Below are 20,479 nucleotides of genomic sequence, written 5' to 3' on the forward strand. Positions count from 1 at the left end.
AAATACATCTTAGAGGGCGGCCGTTGGCATGAGAAGGGTCAAAGGCAGGCAAGGTGCGTTTGGAGGAAATGTTCACCTCTGACTGGAAGGACATCATTGACAGTAGTTTCTGAGCCATCTCTGTTGTTTAGCACTGTATAACCAACTCCCTGAGGGTGACATGGGGTTTTCACCTCCCATGATTAAGAGGCATGAGAAAGAGCCTGCCAGGCAGCACAATTAGTGGGAATTTGTGGAATTTGTCAACCTCTCCGTCCTGCCCTTTGACCTCACTTTAGACAGAACCTTGTGAAGTTGACTCAGTGGCTGTTGGGAAACTCTGGGAAAGACCTACAAGAGGGGAGCTGTGTCTAGCTGGTGGCCTGGCGGGGAGATGGGACATCTATGAGGTTGTGATTGCACTCTGGAAAGAGTTGAGGGTTCCCGAGTGTGTGTGACGAGGTGACTGAAGAAGGCTTTTGTCATAAAGAACCCTTCTCTGTGTCACAGATGCACAGCACCCACAGGGACCAAGTGAGCGTCAGAACTGGCTTACAGTCACACATGGCACGTGTTGGGGGACTAGATATAGACCCTCAGATTTCAAGGCCAGCACCTGTGGCTGAGATTCTGAATCGCCTGGGGGAATTTAGCCTCCCTAACTACGTGGGAACTGGGCATAAGAACCACCCACTCCCCTCCAAGGGCTGCCTTAAGGATCCAGGGAATTTACTTGTACAAGGACCTTCTGTGTGGTTACTGTACCCACCAATAAAAAGAGTGAGGCCTTTAGGACCAGGCTGTTGGGTCCCAGAGCAACTTGGTTTGATGACCTCCAGGAGCTCTTTGGGGTGGACTGGGGGCTGGCTGTGTAAGGCTTAAGCTTGTAGGTGAAGGAGGAGGAGGAGGGTTGGGAGGATGGTCTAGACTCTTCCTCAGGAGGTCAGGGTCACCCAGTTCTCCAAGGGTGACTTCTAGGTCCCCAGCGGCGCCTCCTCCAACAGTTCCCGGGAGGCCCCGACAGTTCCCTTGGTGCCAGGGGATTGTTTTCAGCTGGCCGGCCCGCCTTGGGCTGCTGGAGACAGGCTCAGGCGTCACACTCCCTCCTGTCTCCCCATTCTCGTCTGTGGGGTGGGGGCAACCAGTATTCGAAAAGGCCCCAAAATAAATGGGCCTCTTATCTGATCTCCCAGCCTGGCCTGTTATCTGATCATTACATAATGGCCAGGCCTGTGGCCTCTCCTGCTGGCGCTGGCTGACGGCGTGGAGGAGGCGGCCCCAGGCAGCCCGGCAATGCCAGAGGAACTGGGGTTCCTGGAAGTCTGGGGAGGGGGCAGGGAAAGTCCGAAGATCTGTAGGCCAGATGGGTCATGCAGGGAGAGCAGTTGGAGACCCAGAGGGCAGCCATATGTATGTATGGCCCTTCACTTAAGTATGCTGTTTCTTGAGGCTGCAGCCTCTCCTGGGTAGAAGCAGGAATGGATGGGAAGGGAAACTGACTACAGGAGATGGTACCAACCCTTCAGTCTTTTGGGGCGAGGGGAACCTCAGGACCTGCCCTGTCATCAGCTTCAACCCAGCCCTTAAATGCAGAGAAAACTACAGAAAAACACCACACGCCCTGACTCACAAAGGCTTCCCAACAACCTGCAGGGCCATGTGCTTTTCTCTTCCTATTGCTTTTGTACAGACCAGGAAACTAAAGCCCCAAGTGTTGAAATCAGTCCCCCAAACCACACACAGCTGGTCAGAATTAGATGCTGGACCTGGCTCCCCAGAACTTACTTTGAACCAGAATATCATCTTGCCCAAACACAGGGATGTCTCTAGCATGTTGCTAATGGGACTAGAGTAATGGCTGCTAAGGTTGGGGCTCTTACAGCAGCAGCAGATGCCTGCTCCTATTCTCCTCCCAAGATGGGGATACCTGAGGGAGGCTGTTGGCAGGGTGTGAGACAGCCATCTTACCTCCTTCTCTGACCTCAGTGGCCTTGGGCCCAACAAGCTAAGCTACAAAGGTGGGGGAGAAGGCTGGACAGGCCACAGGCGCCTGGGGTTCAGGAAGAGCTGGCCTGCCCCCCATCCTCAGCACTGGCGTCAGCTGGACGTGAAGCCTGGCCCTCCTCACCCATCTTTGATCTCCAAGAAAACAGGAAGTGAACACGACAAGATGGAGACATAAACTTCCAAACAGCCTCCCCTCTCTGTCCCTCCTCCACAGCCCCCCTTCCTCTCAGCACATTCCTTAGGACGAGGTGTAGGGACCTCATTTCCTCTTCCTCCTCTGCTGGGTCAGGGTGAAATTCCATTCCTTTCCCTTGGGACCGGTGTTTCCGGGCCGCCCTGCAGCAGGCTGTGAGGCCTGTTCCACATCACTGCCTTCAACCTGGGCTGCTCCTCCTGAGGCAGGAAATTCTCTCCTCAGAAACAGCCTTAGGAATGGACACCTTGAGGACTGAAGGGAAAACTGTTTTCTTAACTCAACCTCCACTCCCCCCACACACTTCCTTTGGATTGAACTGGCCTTAAGACTTGGGGTCCACCATTGGCCCTGCCCCTTGGGTCACCCTGCCACTAGCAGATAGCTGGGCACGGTGGCACCTGCCTTTAATTCCAGCACTGGGGAGGCAGAGACAGGTCATTTCTGTGAGTTCAAGGACAGCCTGGTCTACAGAATGAGTTCTAGGCTAGCTGGTACTACACAGTAAGACCTTGTCTTAAAAAAAAAAAAAAATCAAACAATACTTCTGCAAAAAAAAATAGTTAAATTTAGTTTCAGGCAAACTGATTTTGTAATGTAAATATATAATTATGTGTTTAAAATTATACCTTGAAAAGTGATTCACTTTTATCTGAGATTCAGACTTATTAGTACCCTGACTCTTATCTTCCAACATTATACCTAGTAACACTATGACCCTAGGAGAGACTTTCTCAGGTTGAGCCTCAGTTTCCCCATCTGTGGAAAGCATAAAATGATTTCTAGCATGTGGGGTAGCTATGAAAACGTCAGGACACCTTGAGCTCAGCTCGTACCTAGTACCTAGGAAATGTTCAGGAAGTGGATTGTACCCAGGCCCTGATGGTGCACACCTGTGAATCCCAGCATCTGGGAAGCAGAGGCTGGAAGGTCAGAGGGTCAAGACCGACCTACAATAACAAACTTGAAGCCAGCCTGGGCTACCACAAACTCTGTCTCCAAATAACAACAACCACAATGGTTTTAAAAGAGAATAAGAATATAATTAATACCGTTTCCTCCTAGTGCTGGGGAGTGCCTTGCCCATGTTAGACAAAGCTCCTTACCCATCCTCTTCCCACCTAACCCGCCTTCCCGCTCTGCTCTCCCAACAGGTCTTGCAGAAGGAGTCAGTTGTGATCTACAGCCTGTGGACGTCACAAGGGGTGAGGTGACATATACCACTAGCCAGGTCTCTGAAGGTTGTGTAGCTCAGGTTGCCAGTGCTGTGCGTGAAGTCCATGTTCTCTTCCTGGATTTTCCCCATGTGAGTACCTTAGGCATGTTTGGCGGGATCCCATAGGAATCAGAGGAGTGGGGTGAAGGGTGCCTTCTTGTGGCTTTACTAGAGTCTCCCATGAGACCGATGGGACAGGTCTGGGAGGACCCATAAGAAGGGTCCTTTTGGTAGAAGGGATGATCCTCTGGAAAGCAACATTAGAGCCCGCTGGGGGGCAGGTGAAGTGGCTCGCCGGTGAGGGTACTTGCTACCAAGCATGATAACCTGAGTTCAATTCTCTGAACCTACATAAGAGAAGAAAGAACAATGTCCTCAAGTTGTTTTCTCACTCCTGATACACGTGAGGGTACGCTATCCTTGAACTCACAAAGATTCACCTGCTTCTGCCTCCAGAGTGCTGGGATTAAAGGCTTGGGCCACCATGCTTGGCATATATATATGTGTATACATACATACATACATATATAAAGGACCCAGATAGAAAAGAGCTAGGCAAATGTCTCAGTGTGAACTAGGGGAGCTTGTGCCTAGACACAGCTAGTGATGGGGCACTGATGGCTTTTCAGAGGCCACAGCTCCACTCTTAGCTGGGCTTCGGAGAAAGGGTTGAGTTCCAGTCTCCCTCACCTCAAACACATGTGACTCCACCAGGCCTCCTCTCTGAGATCCAAACCCAGCAAGCCAGCCTCAAGTCTGAGCTCCAACAGCCTGCCTCTAGCTTGTCTAGATGTGCCCCTCACAAACAGTAATAGCACATTTGTCAAATGCTTCCTGCATGCTGGGTGAGCCAGCTTTGTTTGGTTGATTTTTTTTTTGAATTAGGGTTCATGCAGCCCAGGCTGGCCTCAGTTTTGCTATATAGTTGAAAATGACTCTGATCCTCCTGTCTCCATGTCCAAAGTGCTGGGATTATGGGCACATGTACCACATCTGACTTACATGACCCTGGGCTTCAGGGTCAGGGTCTCATGCCTGCTAGACAAACACTCTATCAACTGAGCCACTTCCCTAGCCGTGAATGTACAGACATGGGGCTCTCATTGGGGGTTGTTATTATTTTCATTTCTTGAAGGAGGAAACCGAGTCCAGCCTTGAGAAATAAAACATGAACTGAAAGCCAGAGAGCACACCAGAATCCTAGGGACCTCAGAGCCAAGTTCAGCTTCATTGGCCTGCCTGGGCTTCAGCCCACACCTAACTGATGTGGACTAAGGTCACAAGCATGAATTAGGAGCATGGGATGAATTTGTAGCCAACCTGCCCCGAAAACTGTTGAGTTGCTTTGCACTTTGTGCAGTGATAAGAAGGTGCCCAGACCACCAATATCAGGGGGGCCCTGCTTGCCGCAAGAACTGTGGGCTTTGATAATCCCCAAAGGTAGAGATAGCACCAAATACATTTTATGTGGCTTTCATAAACATTGCAATCGTTTTTCAAGTCGGTAATGGTATGGAAAACTAAGAGCTTTTCCTGTAAGTTCATTTTGTCCATTTTGAGGTTTAGGGCCTTGCCCTTCTTCTGGGTGATTGGGCTCTCCTGACAGCAGAGCCAGGCAGAGGAAGGCCCCGATCAGATAGCCAGGTCTCTGGGACACAGGTGTGTAGACTGCTCCAGCAAGGACACAAAGGCTGGTGTACTGGCAGAGGGTCCAGGTGGGGTATTTAAGCTGCTAAATGCTCAGGCAGGTGGGGCTTCCTGGAGGAGGTGACAACACAGAGCTGGAACTCCAAGTGTGGTAGACAGTGGGCCCAGCAGGGGAGAGGGTGGAAGCAGAGGGGAGGGAGCTGCTCCTGCTCGTCAGATTTTACCAGGACCTTGAGAACTGGGAGACAGCAGCGTTATTGGGAGCATGGTTTTTAATCTGTGAGCAGTGACGACCATTGAAGGATTTTTTTTTAGGGCTGTGTTGGGTGGGGTGCCATAGTAGCTCATGGCATAGTCTAAGGATTCCCAAGTTTGTGACAACAGAATTTCCCTGTAGCCCTCTCCCCTTCCAGAGAACTCTATAGCTCATGTGACTTATTTATACGTATTTGGTGTTTTTGAGGCAGGGTTTCTCTGTGTAGCCCTGGCTGGCCTGGAACTCATAGAGATCTATCTGCCTCTGCCTCCCAAGTGCTGGGATTAAAGGTGTGCGAAGTGCAGCCATCTTACTTCCCAGATGACCTTGAGACTTCTAACCCAAGCTTCCAGTCCTAGAACCCAGAAGGCTACGCATCTTGAAGGGGTGGTGGAGAGAGCTGGGGCCCTGGAGACCCAGGGTTCAGTCCTGGATCTGTCATTGGCTTGCGCTCGGCATAGTGCATAGTCTGCTGAAAGTGCACCCCTCATATTTTTCTTGGGTTCAGAGACTTACCCAAGAATTATGAAACTGTGGACTTGGGTCCAGGGCTTGTCCTATTCCAAATAATGTATTCCACAAATGAGTGCATATTTGCATAATGAATACATTCAAATGTGACGGTGATACAGTGCTCAGGAGCACAGCTTTTGGTCACTGCAGTATAAGACTGAAATCCTAATTACTCTGGAGGCTGAGGCAGGAGGATAGCTTGTAAAACTACAAATTTTAGGTCATCCTGGCAAAAAAAAAAAAACAAAAAAAAACAAAAAACTGAGAAAGAAGAAGGCAGATCCTGGAGTCAGTTAGTCCTCATGTGAACTTCAGCTAATCTCATAGCCACCTCGCCTTGTTGGCAAAGATGTCTGAACCTTGGTCTTCCCATGGGAAACATGGAGACAATGATAATCGTTCCTACTTCTCAGGTTACTGTGAGACTCCAGGATAAGGCAGGGGAAACACTGAACCCAGAACCTGCCCAGAGAGGAGGCTCCGGCTTGGTGGCTGTAAGTCTGGTCATTGCTACTTTGTTTCTTTCTGGACTCCATTTCTCATCCGTAAATACTTGGGCATGATCCATCTTCCATTTAGATTACTCTTTAAAACCTCACACTAGTTGGACCCCTATGGAGAACAAGAGGCAACGCTGAAGACCCATTTTCAGGCAGGTTAACAGAGGCTGGCTCATGTGGAGTTCCTGGCCTGCCTGTCTGTGGTCCTGTTTAGTCCTGGTGCTGTGATCACCAAGGAGCCCATGACCTGCCTAGCACTTACTTTCCTTCCTGATAGTCTCCAAGAATGAGATCCATGCCACAGTCCCACACCACCAACTCTACCCGGGTGCTTGCTGTGGTCAAGGGTAGAGATCGAAAGTGAAGCTGAACCACTCACAGGCCAAGAGGCCATAGGACTGGATGAGTGATGGAGATAGCCATGTTGGGAGGGTGAGGGCCTGTGGATGACAGGGAGATAGGGCTGCACATGGAGCTTGGTTCTTAGGGTGCTTGTCCGCTATGACGCTGTGGGTGTGATCTCCAACATCTCAGAAACGAGGAGGAGCTCGGTGCCTGAGAGGCAGCTGCAGGAGCATTAGAAAGAAGTTCCAGGTCTGGCTAGATTGATGGCTCAGCAGTGAAGAGCACTTGCTGCCCTTTCAGAAAACCCAAGCTCTGTTCCCAACCACATCAGGCAGCCCACAACGGCCTGTAACTCCAGCTCCCAGAGGTCCCCAACACCCTCTTCTGGCCTCTATGGGCACCCACATACAGACACATACACATAATTAAGAATGATTGTTTTTAAGTTCAAGGTAGCGTGGCACGTGCAAAGGCTTAAAGACCACATGCATGGGTGAACAGGCCTCGTGCGGATGTCACTGCCTCCCCTGACCTTTGGCCTCCTTTGTCAGTCCCTGGCACAAAAAGATGGGTTTCCCGTCCATCCCCACATGACTTTAGAACCCTCAGATTTCCTGTGTGTGAGTGGTAGGTGAGCAGTGGCAGCCAAGAACCCCAGACAGAGGCAGACAGACAGACAGACACTGTGTGTGTGTGTGTGTGTGTGTGTATGTGTGTGTGTGTGTGTGTGTGTGTGTGTGTTGAGGAAGTCTGTAGACAAACCAGGGGCTGCTGGGCAGGGGTTATCTCACTGGGTCCCCAAAGGACAGGCCGGAGCCTGGATTCCGGGAGGGGCCTAGGGTCACATCCTGACCTTCAAGACAGGAACAGGCCTGGTGCCTCAGAGACTCCCTTCAGGCTGAGTGTACTGGTCTGCTGTCCCAGACCTAGGCAGCTTGGTTGGCTGCTGATTTGTTTCCCCCACCCCTCCTGGGCAAACTCAGGGAGCTCCTTCCTCAAGATAGGAGCCAACAAGGCTCTGACTCATGCCTAGCCAGAGGGGGCAGGCAGTGCTGCTGAGGCAGAAGTGAGCCAGACAGACCTCCACAGTCTCCCCCAGGCTGTCATGGAAGACTGTGAGGGACTGGGAAGGCAGGGAAGCCTTCAGAGGTAGTACCACAATGAACAGCCTCTCTTCATCCATTTCCAGTGGCACCTCTGCTCCATAGTGGGAAACCTTCCATGCTGAAGGAACATACCTGAAATCGCTGTCTTCCACCACAGAGCCTGCTCAGGGTACCCAGAACCCCCTGAGTGTCTTGCTCAGTTGTTTCTAAGCCTATTCTGCAGGCCGCAGGGGAGTGGCTCTTATTGTAGCCTCCATAAAAGGACCTTGCTGGGCTGGTAGGAGTTTTCTGTACCTGAAGAATAGCGGGGTTGGTTCTGTGGGATTCTGGGATGGGTTTCTCCCATCTGGACACATGAGCACGCTTACTTTGCTATCAGAAGCAGGCTGAAGAGACCAAGGGTCCCGGGACTGGAGTTGCCTTTGTGTCCTTGTCCCATGCCTTGAAGGTGATGAGCAGGGTAGGGAATCAGTGTAGCTCGGTGAGGTGGCTAGGCAGGGACTCTCTCCCTAGCTTCAGCACCGAGTCACCCTGAGAGTACACATTTACTGGATAGATGGACATATAGACAGATAGGTCCGTAGTAGATGCAAAATAATGGGGGGTGGGACGTAAAGCCAGAAGGAAATGGGATGAAATTTTTGTAAGTCCTGAAAGCAAATGGCTGTGAATCAAGAACACTATGCCAGCAAAATTGTCCACAAAAATTGATGGAGAAATAAAGGTATGTAGGGACAGACACGAATGAAGGTAGGTCGTGAGATGTAAGCAGCTCTGCAGGGAGTCCTCAGTGGAATACTTTGCAGGGAGAAGCCTGGCCTGGGAAAGAAACCACAAGGCCCGATCCCGCAACTCAGCAAGCCCTAAACCTTATGTGGAAACAAGAAAAGAAATACCAATAACCTTGCAAAACAGAACAAGCCCAAGACCTTTACAGGACGACGCAACACCCCGCTTATAATTATCTTACAAGTAAATTGTTTCCACAGTTTCTCTTCTTGTTGGCTTCTAGTTTAGTGCAACAGTTAGAAAGCACACTGTTTCTCTCTGTCTATGTGTATGTGTGTCTGTCTATGTCCGTCTCTCTGTCTGTCTCTGTCTATCTCTCTTTCTGTCTCTCTGTCTGTCTCTGTCAATCTCTCTCTCCCTTTCCCCCTTCCCCTCTCCCTCACTCCCCCCCTCGTATTTGTTGAGTCTTGACTTGTTTCTGAGAATCAATACTGAGGACAAGGAAGACGTGTTCCCTAACCAATGGGTGGAATGCTTCATATCCATTCAGTCCAGTTCATCCATACTGTTTTTGGCTCCGGAGTTTCTTTGCTAGCTTTTAGTTTGGAAGATCTACAGAGTAGGAGAGTGAAGGATTAAAGTCTCCTGGTGCTATTACATCAGGACCTGGTTGGTCTTTGTGTCTTGGAGTGTTTGTTTTATATACTTGGAGAGTTGTTGGGTGCATAGCAGTTTACAGTTGTTACATCTTCTTGAATCGTTTCTTGTCCCAGCCTGGCATAGTGGCCCCACAGCACTCAGGAGGCAGAGGCAGGCAGATCTCTGAGTACAAGTCCAGCCTGGTCTCCATAGTCAGTTCCAGGACAAACAGCTATATATTTAGACCCTATCTCAAAAATAAACAGGCAAACAAAGACAGCAACAACAAAAAGTCAAGTCCCTTTTTATCTCTTTTAGCTAGTTTTGGTTTGAAGTTGACTTTGTCTGCCATAACAATGAACTCCCGTTTGCTTAGCAATTTGTTTTCTGTGCTTGGATGTGAAGTTTCTGGGTATCTTTGTTGGCTAAGTCTGCTTCTCAGAGACAGCGTATAGCTAATTCTTATTTATCCAGTCTGTTAGTCTGTGTCATTAAACTTGCAGGGGTCACTGTGTCGTCCGAGTTCCAGGCTCACAGGCATGTATGTGGCACTGTATGCAGCTCAACACAGTGTGTTTAAGGATATTTAAACATTTAAAGCGTTTTCAGACTGAACACGGTGGCACGCATCTTCAGTTCCAGCAATTGGGAAGCAGACACTCAAGGCCAGCCAATTCTACATAGTGAGTTCCAGGCCAGCCATAGTTACGCAGTGAGACCATGTTTCAGAAAAGAAAGAAAACAAAAGGTCAGACGAGGGCTGGAGACTCAGCCCTCAGGAGCACTGCCTACTTTTGTAAGTATTCCAGTTTGATTCTTAGCACCCATGTTAGGTGGCTGTGAGCCGGGGACCTAACTCCTGGGGATCTGACTCCCTATTCTGTCACCTACACACACACACACACACACACAAACCAAGTGAAAACTATCTGTGACCCCAAAGACTGAAGAATTAAGCTTGAGGCCAGACCTGTACTCAATGAGATCCTGTCAATGAGGAAGTGGTGCATCTCTTTAGGGCTATTTGGAGAAACCCAGTCTCAAAAACCTTAATAGTTGATGATAGTGATGGTGGTGATGATGATGGTGGTGGTGATGAGGATAAATTGGGGCCAATTACAGCCACATTCCTGCTTTCCAGTTCCTTGGGAAGTTGAGGCAGGAGAATCACTTGAGTGCAGGACAAGGCCCCATATCTTAAAATAGAGAATCCCACCTGTATTAGTAGAGTCTACTGGTAGACCCAGAGGGCCCAAGCTGGGCATAGTGCATCCAGCTATGAGTGTGGATGGCTGCATCTCCACATGTCTGTGAACAGGTAGATTGTCTGGCCCCTGCTCTAGGTTAGGGAACAGAGGCCCAGAGAGGAAAACTAACCATCCAGAGTTACAGAGGCATGTTTAATTCAGGTCTGTCTGGCTCTGAACTCTTCACCCCCACTCCACTCTTCCTGCGTGCACGGTCACAGTCTGCATAGGCAGACCTGGGCCTCCTCTGGGCTGGCCCTGGGAGGGTGGGGGCTACAGGCAGACCCACGGCTCCACTCCTAGAAGAATTGCTGGAAACGGCTTTCTATAAGTGGCTACTAATACTCAGGGCCTCTTCACAGAAATCCCCCTTTCCCGACACCAACCACTGGGATAACAATGGCATCTGAGGGACAGCTGGTACAAAAATAGCAACTGGTCTCCCACCCACCCACTCGGGGAGAGAATCGGGCAGGCCCATGCTGGCAGGCCCGGGGAACAAGGAACTGGCACATACGTCATCCTTGCTGGGCCTCCAGATGCCCAGGATCCCATCCTAAAGATGGGCAACCCAGACTGTGGACAGGCAGACCCTTCCTTTACATCTCAGGAGACGAAAAGAAGGAAATCAGCATGCGTGCAAATGGCTGGCATGGTGAGTCAGGGCGGAGGGGAACGGAAGTGTTTACTGTAGAAACCCTGGCTGAGTGTTTCTGGTAACTGGTAGTCATCCACTAGGTCTGAGAGCACAGAGCCCCCGGGAGCTCTGCTTTTCAACCCCTGCCCCCATGTCTCACACTGTTCACTCTGGGGCCTCAGTTTCTCTCAGCCCCCCTCCACTGTACAGAGTCCCTGATGACAACGGAGTATCGGGTTTGCTTTATTAATTCACGAAGAGTTGCTGAAACTTGTCCCAAGCTTCCTGAAGCTCCAGCCTCCTGACCCGTGGTCCCCCACAGCATGACCGTTTCCTGACCTCTGATTCATTTTCTTCACTTCCTCCATCCAGGGCCCCTCCTGATCTTGGCTTCCAGCCCTTTCTTTCCTGCTCCCATTTCACAGATGAGTAAAGGGAGGCACCAAGGCATAGGAGCTATAGTCAAGTAGCTGCAGGGTTCATGTCCAAAGCACTTTACTTCTGCTCATAGGTCCTGCTGCTGCAGCCCATGGGCGCCCTCCCTGGGTAGTATAACATCATCTCCCTGTCTGCACATGTCCCTTGGTATAGTCTGCCAAACTATTGAACCCATTTGCTATACGTGTGTCTTGAAGTCTTCCTTCCAGAGGCGCATAGATTGAGATGGTGGCAGTCGGGGTTAGAGGGGCACAGAAAAGGATCTGCTGCTACTGGTTGGCCAAGTGCTATGAGCTCCACCCAAGCATCCACTGGCTCGTGTGTCCTGGACCCACGCTGTCTTTGGGTGACTTTTATTCTTGAGCCTGGGAGCTGGCAAATCCCTGTGGCCACACTCACTTTCCACCAAGCCCGAGCACCCGAATTTGAGCCCTAAGTCCCACAGAGTGGGAGGAGAGGACTGAGTTTCCAAAGGTATCTGTGCATACTTGGGTTCTCTCCCCACCCTCTCACGTGCACACATGCACACACACGTAATTTTAAAAAACTAACAAGAAAAAACAGCCTAGAGCTGGGGCGATTCCTCAGTGCTGCACTAACATAAGGACCTAGGTTTGGATACACACACACACACACACACACACACACACACACACATACACACACACACACACACACACACCTAAAAGCTGGGCACAGGCACGGCTGTGTTCCCTGCAACCTCAGCCCTGGGGAGTCGGAGACAGCTGACTCTCCAGTCTAGCCAGAACTGCAAGGGCCAGGTTTAGTGAGAAGTAACCCTGCCTCAGAAACTAAAGTGGAAAATGGCAGAGAAACATATCTAGACTTGAACTCTGACCTCAGCATGTGCTCACAAGCACATCCATGCATACACACACACACACACCTAGCACACTCTAAGAATTAAAATAAAGGGGCTGGAGAGATGGCTTAGTGGTTAAGTATACTGGGCTTAGTTCCCAGGTCATGGCTGCCTAGAACTCCAATTCCAGGGGATGCTCTCTTTTGGCCTCCATGGGGACCAGGCATGCATATGATCCACAGACCACACACACACACACACACACACACACACACACACACACACACATCAAAGTTTTAATTTTTAAAAGAATTAAAACAAAGACAAAACCACTCAGCACACATGGAAAACAAAGTGAGACCATTTTCTCTTTTCCTCTGTCGTTGTAAAGAGTAACCTCAAACACAAAGAGTGATTAAGAGGGTCGTTTACAGAGCAGCGGAAATATTTCTGAGCAGATTTTTCCAGGGGCTGAAACGCTTGTCTCTGGCTCTGTGACATCAGTCAGGGAAACAACAGGGAGATGATTAGAAGCCAGACCCTAAAACTTTCCACTGATGTCTCTCTGCTAAACTGGAGCTCTGCTTTCTGACAGAGGAGAGCCTGCAATCAGTTCTCAGCTGCATGCTGCTGGCAGGAACTGCCAGAGACCTTGTCTGGAAAGATTCCCACTTGTCTTTGTTCTCAGAGACACCATAAGACTTCTGAGGCACCGACCTGGGCCTTTGTCTCTTGCTAATTCCCCTACCCTCACCATCTCGTGGGCTCAGAAGACTAATTTTGATCTGGCCCATCTTTTCTTTTTTCTTAGTCTTCTTGAGAGGAGTATGACATCGCTCGCCTTCTGTGTGCTCATTCATGGAGAAGTGACCTCACTTCTGTGACTCGGTTTCCTCATTTGTGAGAACTTTAAGGGTACCTACCTCTTGGGTTATTTCGTGTGTAAATTCGGGTGGAACCAGAGCATGCCTGTGTGATCTGCCACTGAGCCGCATCCCCAGATCTAGGAACACTTGTGAACGCCTCAAGTGTGCCAGTGTCAGAGTGGCCTCCCAGAGACAACCAGAGAAGAGAGGACAGTGAGCAAGAATTCTCTGCTTCAGTGTATAGTGTAACCTTCAGATACTTACTGCCCAGGTTACAGCAGGCACCCAATAGAACTCATCCTGAGTGGATGTGATGGCGTGTGCCTCACGTTCCAGCACTGGGGAGACAGCTAGGTAGGAAGAGTAAAGAGTTCGAGGCCAGCCTGGGCACAAAGCAAGACCCTATGATGCGGAAGAGGTGGAGGAGGAAAGATGAATCTGGAAATCCTGAATGCTATGTGAAGCACAGACCTGTCTTAGTTTTGTCCTCTTTTTTGATTGGTTGGGACCAAGTTTATTCATTCATTCATTCATTCATTCATTCTTTCCTTTTTAACTTCCTTATTTTTCATTTAATTTGTACTTACTTATTGTGTTTGGGCATGTGTGTGTGTGTGTGTGTGTGTGTGTGTGTGTGTGTGTGAGTGAGTGTGTGTGTATGCATGTGTCACAGTGCCGGTACAGAGCTCAGTGGACAGCTTTTAGGAATCAGGCCTCTTCTTCCACCAGGTAGGTCCTGGGGATTGAACTCAGGTCCTCAGGCTTAGCGGTTGTGTTTGCTGAACCAGTCCCTCTTGTGTTTTCTAGGCATGTGAGGGGATAGGTACTTGCAGACAGGTAACTGGCGAGAGGGCAGGTCAAGCTAAGGAGGGCCAGTGGAATGACCGTCAACCATACATGAAGCTCCACTGCCCCACAGGCTGAAACCTGACTGATAAATCTCTGTCCATGACTCTTCCCCAGACGCTGTCACAGCTGGAGCTGACTCTTCAGGCATCGAAGCAAAATGGCGCTGAGACTCGGGAGGTGTTCCTGGTCCTTGTTTCAAACAAAAATGTCTTGGTGAAGCTCCAGGCCCCAGAAATTCCATTGCACTTGGCCTACGTGAGTGTGTGACCCCTAACTCCAGGCAGGCTGTGGGAAGCCCCTGCCTGGTGTCCCTTTCCGTAAGCAACTCGTCACACCATAAAAGCAGAGGCAGGCAGGGACAGGACCAGAAGATGCCAGAGGAGGCAGAGGTGGGCAGGAGCGGTGAAGACCCTCTCCCAGATGAACACATAGACCAGCGTGGTGGTGACACCATGGAAAATCTCCTCCTAAGTCCAACTGCAAGGGCCTGGCTTCCCTTCCCAGAGTGCCCTTCTCCTTATCACTGAGAGGGGAAGTGGGGGCCTGGAGACCTTCCCATGGTGCCTCTCCATCCATCCCTTCCTCCCTCCTTCCCAGGGCTGGGGAGCTGCCAGGGTTCTGAATGACACTTGCAATGCAAGCTCTGTCTGGAGGGCTGCAGCCTAGCCTGGTTGTATCGTTTTACTTGCGTTCAACACTCACAGTGACAACCTTGAATGGTCTGTGTGCAGATCACCACCCAGAGCCCAGAGGCCTGCCTTCAGTGTCGGGCTGTAAGCCAGGAGACTGATAAATGCCATGTTCCTTAGTCACAGCCGTAACCCTGTTTTACTGAGGTTAAAGCCTGCAGAGCAGGCAGTGTGCTCTATTCTATCCCCTCTGACTGTCATACAGTCTTCCTTTACATCTAGCCTGCAGCCCTCCTGCTGCTGCTACTTCAGCTCAAAGGAACTTGGAGTCAATAGCCCTGGCTGCTTCCTCTGGGTCGCCTCCTTCAGGAAGTCCTCTTCATTTCCTTTCTTAGCCCAACAGACCCCAAAGGATCCTAAGGGAGGCAGCGAGGTTTGGGACCTATCTCTCCAGACTCCCTGTCCCCAGCCAGTCAGAGGTCTTGGGTTTTGTTTCTTTTCAAAATTAAATTTAATCTAATTTTATGTGTATGGGTGTTTTGCTGCATGTGTGTCCGCGTACCAGATGCGTGCTTGTGCCCAGGGAAGCCAGGAAAATACTGCAGTTCCTAGGACTGTAGTCACAGATGGTTGTGAACCGCCACACGGGTGCTGGGAACTGAACCTGGGACCATGTAAAAGAGTCAGGGCTCTTAATCACTGAGCCATCTTTCCAGGTCTACTTTTTGCTCTTCGTGATAGGATTTCTCTGTGTAGCTCTGGCTGTCCCAGAACTCGCTCTGTAGACCAGGCTGGCCTCGAGCTCACAGAGATCCACCTGCCTCTGCCTCTCAGGGGCTGGGATTAAAAGCGCAAGCCACGACTACCTGGCTCCAACCTTGTTTGTTTTCTTTGTTGTTATTTATTAAATAATGCCCTCTACCTTCTTACTTCAACTAATGATGTCTCTCTAGTTTCTGAATGGTGAGCTCCTGGGGTGGGCAGCACCCCATCTATCTTCATTCGTTCACTTATTCATTCACTATTTCCCATACCTTCCCTCTTCCCCCTTTCACTTTCCCCTCCCCATGCATTGGGAGTATCTACTGTGTGCTGTGTGGCAGGTGCCAAGGTGCAGCTGCCGTAGCAGATCCCCAGTGAGCAAGGCTCTGGGCCTGCCATGTGATAAGTGCTGTGTGTGGACAGATGTGGAAATTTCCCGCCTGTGCCCTCAGAGTGCAGAGGGATGCAGACAGTTTCTGCACTGATACCATTGGATGTGGTTCAATGAGTGCCTTGTGGTGAGAGTAACGCAGGGACAGATGGACAAACAAATGCGTGTCTCTGTACAGCTGTCACATGCAGGAGGGAGATGGAGCAGATGCTATGCTAGAAGATGTACCTGGGGGCTCTGGGCTGACTGGCTTTCGAGTCTTGTCGTTTGAGGTCCTGACCTCTTTTCTGCCAGCGGACTGAATGGACCCCCCCAGATTGGTCCCTGACTGTCATGGTAGGAAGTGACTTGGTACTCTGTGTCTCCACAGAACTCGAGCCAGGTCCTGTTCCAAAAGCAGCCAAGAGCCAACATCACATCGCTACCACCTCTTACTTCCAAGAAACAGATCCTTGACTGGGCAGCCACCAAGGGCGCCATCACCTCGATAGCGACACTAGATGACCCCAAAAGCATCACCCTCCAGCTGGGCCAAGGTCAGCCCCCTCGGTCGCTTTTCTATTCAGTTGCAGAGGAGACTGAGCAAACTCCAAACTTGGGTACTGCCAGCCTGTGGTGGCACATGATTTGCCCAAAGCCACACAAGGCTGGATGGTGCCCTTTGCAGCCAGTGACTGCCTCTGCATCAGGTATCAGATGAGAAATGCCAGATTTTTTTGGCCAGGGGTGTGGCTCGGTTGATAGAAGACTTGCATAGTGTTAAACCCTGGAGCCCTAGAGCATTGTGGCACAGACGATAATCCCCGCACTCTGGAGGCAGAATCAGGAATTCAAGGTCTGCGACGTAACAAGTTCAAGGCTTTCCTGGAGCTTGCCTTTTGGCCAGTCTAGCCAAATCTGTGAGACAGGCTCAGTGAGACACTGTGTCTCCAAAAAATAGTACCGAAAATAATTAAGGAAGATACCCGCCTGTGTACAGGGTAGGGGTGGGGTGCTGACACGTGCCATGGGCTCGCTTGTCATGTTAACCCTGTGCTGACACTGAGGAAAGAAAGACCGGCTACTCAGCTGGTTAAGTCGTCCTCCACCCGTTAGGCTCCATCCTGAATGTCCCCACCACTGCCTTGTCTGAAAATGGGGTAGGACCCTCTGATATGTTTGTCTCCACAGACCCAAAGGCACCTTCTGTGTGCTTGCCAGAGACTCAGAAGGACATGGGCGTTACACTTGAATGGCAGCCACGAGCCCAGATCCCAGTCCAAAGCTGCCGTTTGGAAGGTGTGACTGGCCACAAGGAGGCCTACATCCTGAAGATTCTACCAGGTTCTGAGGCCTGGTAAGGGTGCTGGCCTCTTGGGGCATGGCCCTCCCCAATCAGATCCTATCCTTGTGTGTATTACCCAATCAGACCCTATCCTTGTGTGTATTACCCAATCAGATTCTAGCTTTGTGTGTATTACTCAGTCAGATCCTATCCTTGTGTGTATTACCCAATCAGATTCTAGCTTTGTGTGTATTACCCAATCAGATCCTACCCTTGTGTGTATTACCCAATCAGATCCTATCCTTGTGTGTATTACCCAATCAGATCCTATCCTTGTGTGTATTACCCAATCAGATTTTAGCTTTGTGTGTATTACCCAATCAGATCCTACCCTTGTGTGTATTACCCAATCAGATCCTAGTCTCCAAGTGTCCTACCCAGTCAGATCCCAGCCTCTGGGCGAATAAACTTTCCTATTGCTGAGGTAAAACACCACAACCTAGGTGTAGAAGAGTTGATTTTGGGCTCGCAGTTCCAGAGGGTAAAAGTTCACAACGGCAGCGTGCAGGTAGCAGGCAGGTAGAGCAACAGCTAAGAGCAGAGAGCATCCTCCAGGAAGGCCCACGTCCCTAAGCATCCCTCAACTGGGATCAAGTATTCGAATACTCCAGACTTAGAGCTGACATCCCATTCAACCCAACACACCAGGTCTGTTCCCATTCTAAAGCCTACAACCTATCTGCCTGCTGCAGGCCCCGGACAGTGAATGTAACGGTGAAAATGAGTTGCACATCTGGGGACGCCATTCTCATCCTGCAGGGTCCTCCGTATGTCTCTTGGTTCATCAATACCAACCACAACATGCAGATCTGGGTGAGCCTTGCATCCCCACCCCCGCCTGAGACCTTGCACACCATGGTTATTTCTGCCCAACTTTCTACCTCCATCTGAGTTGTTAAAGTAAAAGCCACGTCCAGGAAGCACTTCCTGGTGGGCCAGGGAATCCCTTAACATAGCCTGGTGGGCCAAGGAAGACCCTTGGAGATACAAACTCTGAGTTGGGTTAGAGGGCAAAGGGGAAACAGAGAGGATGCAGGAAAGGGACAGTAAGGCACAAGCGAAGGGCAGGAGTCTTCATAGCTAAGGGTCCAACTGTCCTTTTCTGCCTTCAGACCACTGGGGAATACTCCATCAGCGTCTTTCCAGAAAACATCATCAAAGGCTTCCCGCTCCCAGACACAACCCAAGGCCTGATAGGGGAGGCCCGCAAGCTCAACGCCAGCATCGTAGCCTCCTTTGTAGAGCTCCCTCTGACCAGTGATGTCTCCCTGAGTGCCTCTGGCTGCGGTGAGCCCCAGCCCTGTACCCCTGTCCCCAGACCTGTTGCTCCTCCCTTCCCAACGCTTGCTGCTCTCTGTTCTTTGAGCTTAGGCCAGCTTCTCTGAGTCTCCCTGGCCTCATCTGCCACACGGGGACGAGTGGTTAGCCACCCGAGAACTCCAGCGCCCACAGTGAGCAGCACTCAGTGACTGTCCACTCCACCCGCCCCACAGGTGGCGAGCTCCAGACCTCTCCTGCACCAGTTGTGACCACACCTCCCAAGCTCACATGCAGCCCCTTGCTACTTATGTCCCTCATTCAGCCAAAGTGTGGCAATGACATCATGACTCTGGCACTCAATAAACAACATGTGCAGGTAGGTAAAGCCCTGCCCCTCCTCCTTGCGATGGCATGGACAGCCAAGAATGTCAGGGGTCCAGCCCGGGCAGTAAGGGCAAGTCACAGCCTTGGTTGAGTCACTTGTGAAATGCAGTTGGAACAGGGCACAGAGCCATGCACTGGTATTCCCAGAACCTGGGAGGCTGAGCCAGGAGATGGTGAATTTCAGGTTGGGCTAAGCTACATAGAAGGTTGATATAAGACAATAGTCAGGCTGGAGAGATGGCTCAGTGGTTAAGAGCACCAACTACTCTTTCAGAGGTCTTGAGTTCAAATCCCAGCAACCACTTGGTGGCTCACAACCATCTATAATGAGGTCTGATGCCCTCTTCTGCTGTGTCTGGAGACAGCTACAGTGTGCCTATATATAATATATAAATAAATATTCTAAAAAAAGAAAGAAAATAGGTTCATCCTCAACTACATAGGGAGTTTAAGGATAGCCTAGGCTACATGGGCCCCAATCTCAAAGCACAAGTAATAATAACTACCAACATTAGGTAGTCATTTTAAATCTTTGTTTATTTGTTTTCTTTTCAAGACAGGGTTTCTCTGTGTGGCCCTGGCTGTCTTAGAACTCAGTCAGTAGACCAGGCTGGCCTCGAACTCACAGAGATCTTCCTGACTCTGCCTTTGGGTGCTGGGATCAAAGGTATGCGCCACTGCTGCCTGGCATAGTCATTATTAATCTTAATGGTGGTTGAGCCAGGCAGTCACAGAACTTTGTACCATGTGGCTTTTGCATGATTGATAAATACAGAGAGACAATGCCCAGGGCTGGGGAGATGCTCCGGGCGTAAAGCGTTTACTGGACAATCATAGGGAGCAGCCAGGCTAGCCAATCAGTGAGATCCAGGTTCAGCAGGAGACCCGCCCTGTCTTGCCAGGCGTGGTAGCACGTGCCTTTAATCCCAACACTTGGGAGGCAGAGGCAGCTGTGAGTTCAATGGCCAGCCTGGTTTACAGAGTGAGTTCCAGGCCAACTAGGGCTATGCAGTGATACCCTGTTGAGGGGGAGGGCAGAGGGAGGATCGCATCTCACAAGAATGATGTGGATGAAACCAGTGAGATGACCCAGTGGTAATACACTTGCTGCAGAGCCTGCTAGAACCCACTTAAAGGCGGAAAGAGAGGAGCAGCTCCACTGAGCTGTGCTCTGACCCTCACCTGTGCACACTACCATGGCACACACTCAACAACAATAATAGTTCAGTTTTAAAGACTAAGGTGCAGTAGTAAAAGATGTCTGGTGCCTGATATCTAACTTTGCCTTCCACACACGTTTACCTGTGTGCGGGTGCACATAAGATGGATAGACCACACACACAGAGTATATAAACTGCACACACAAAACACACACACACACACAGAGTACATACACTGCATGCACAGATTTTAAGTGCATATGTTTTAGAATATAACCACTGGGATGGGGAATCAATATATGTACATACGTACATGCACACACATACACATACTCACACATGAGCATAGAGATAGAGGCAAAGAGAGGAACTAAGACCTTCACTATTCCTAATTGGACTAGAGCCTTAAACTCACAGAGATCCACCTGTCTCTGCCTCCTGAGGTGTGTGCCACCATGTCCTGCACAGAATGGAGAAAATCTTCATCTTTCCTTCTGAATTTGTGAGCCTTCTAACCTCACCTCCAGTATGCTAGGATTATATGCATGCGACACTGTTCAGTTTTCAGTTTGCTTTTGA

The 20,479-nt window shown here is 50.2% G+C and overlaps 1 protein-coding gene across 2 annotated transcripts in view; it reads left to right on the top strand.

Annotated features, from left to right (window-relative positions):
- Positions 1-20,479, top strand: part of ENG (endoglin) — a 33,863-nt gene that overhangs the window by 7,183 nt on the left and 6,201 nt on the right. Inside the window, exons 2-9 of one of the 2 annotated variants that reach the window (XM_080927087.1) lie at positions 3,334-3,485; positions 6,225-6,305; positions 14,105-14,245; positions 16,143-16,308; positions 16,943-17,108; positions 17,789-17,909; positions 18,209-18,383; positions 18,590-18,732. In XM_080927087.1, the coding sequence (XP_080783213.1) occupies positions 3,334-3,485; positions 6,225-6,305; positions 14,105-14,245; positions 16,143-16,308; positions 16,943-17,108; positions 17,789-17,909; positions 18,209-18,383; positions 18,590-18,732 (1,145 nt within the window). The remainder of the gene's footprint in view (positions 1-3,333; positions 3,486-6,224; positions 6,306-14,104; positions 14,246-16,142; positions 16,309-16,942; positions 17,109-17,788; positions 17,910-18,208; positions 18,384-18,589; positions 18,733-20,479) is intronic. The other variant, XM_080927088.1, reaches the window with a different exon arrangement.

The sequence above is a fragment of the Micromys minutus genome, assembly GCF_963924665.1.
Source record: "Micromys minutus genome assembly, chromosome: 13".
Taxonomy (NCBI): domain Eukaryota; kingdom Metazoa; phylum Chordata; class Mammalia; order Rodentia; family Muridae; genus Micromys; species Micromys minutus.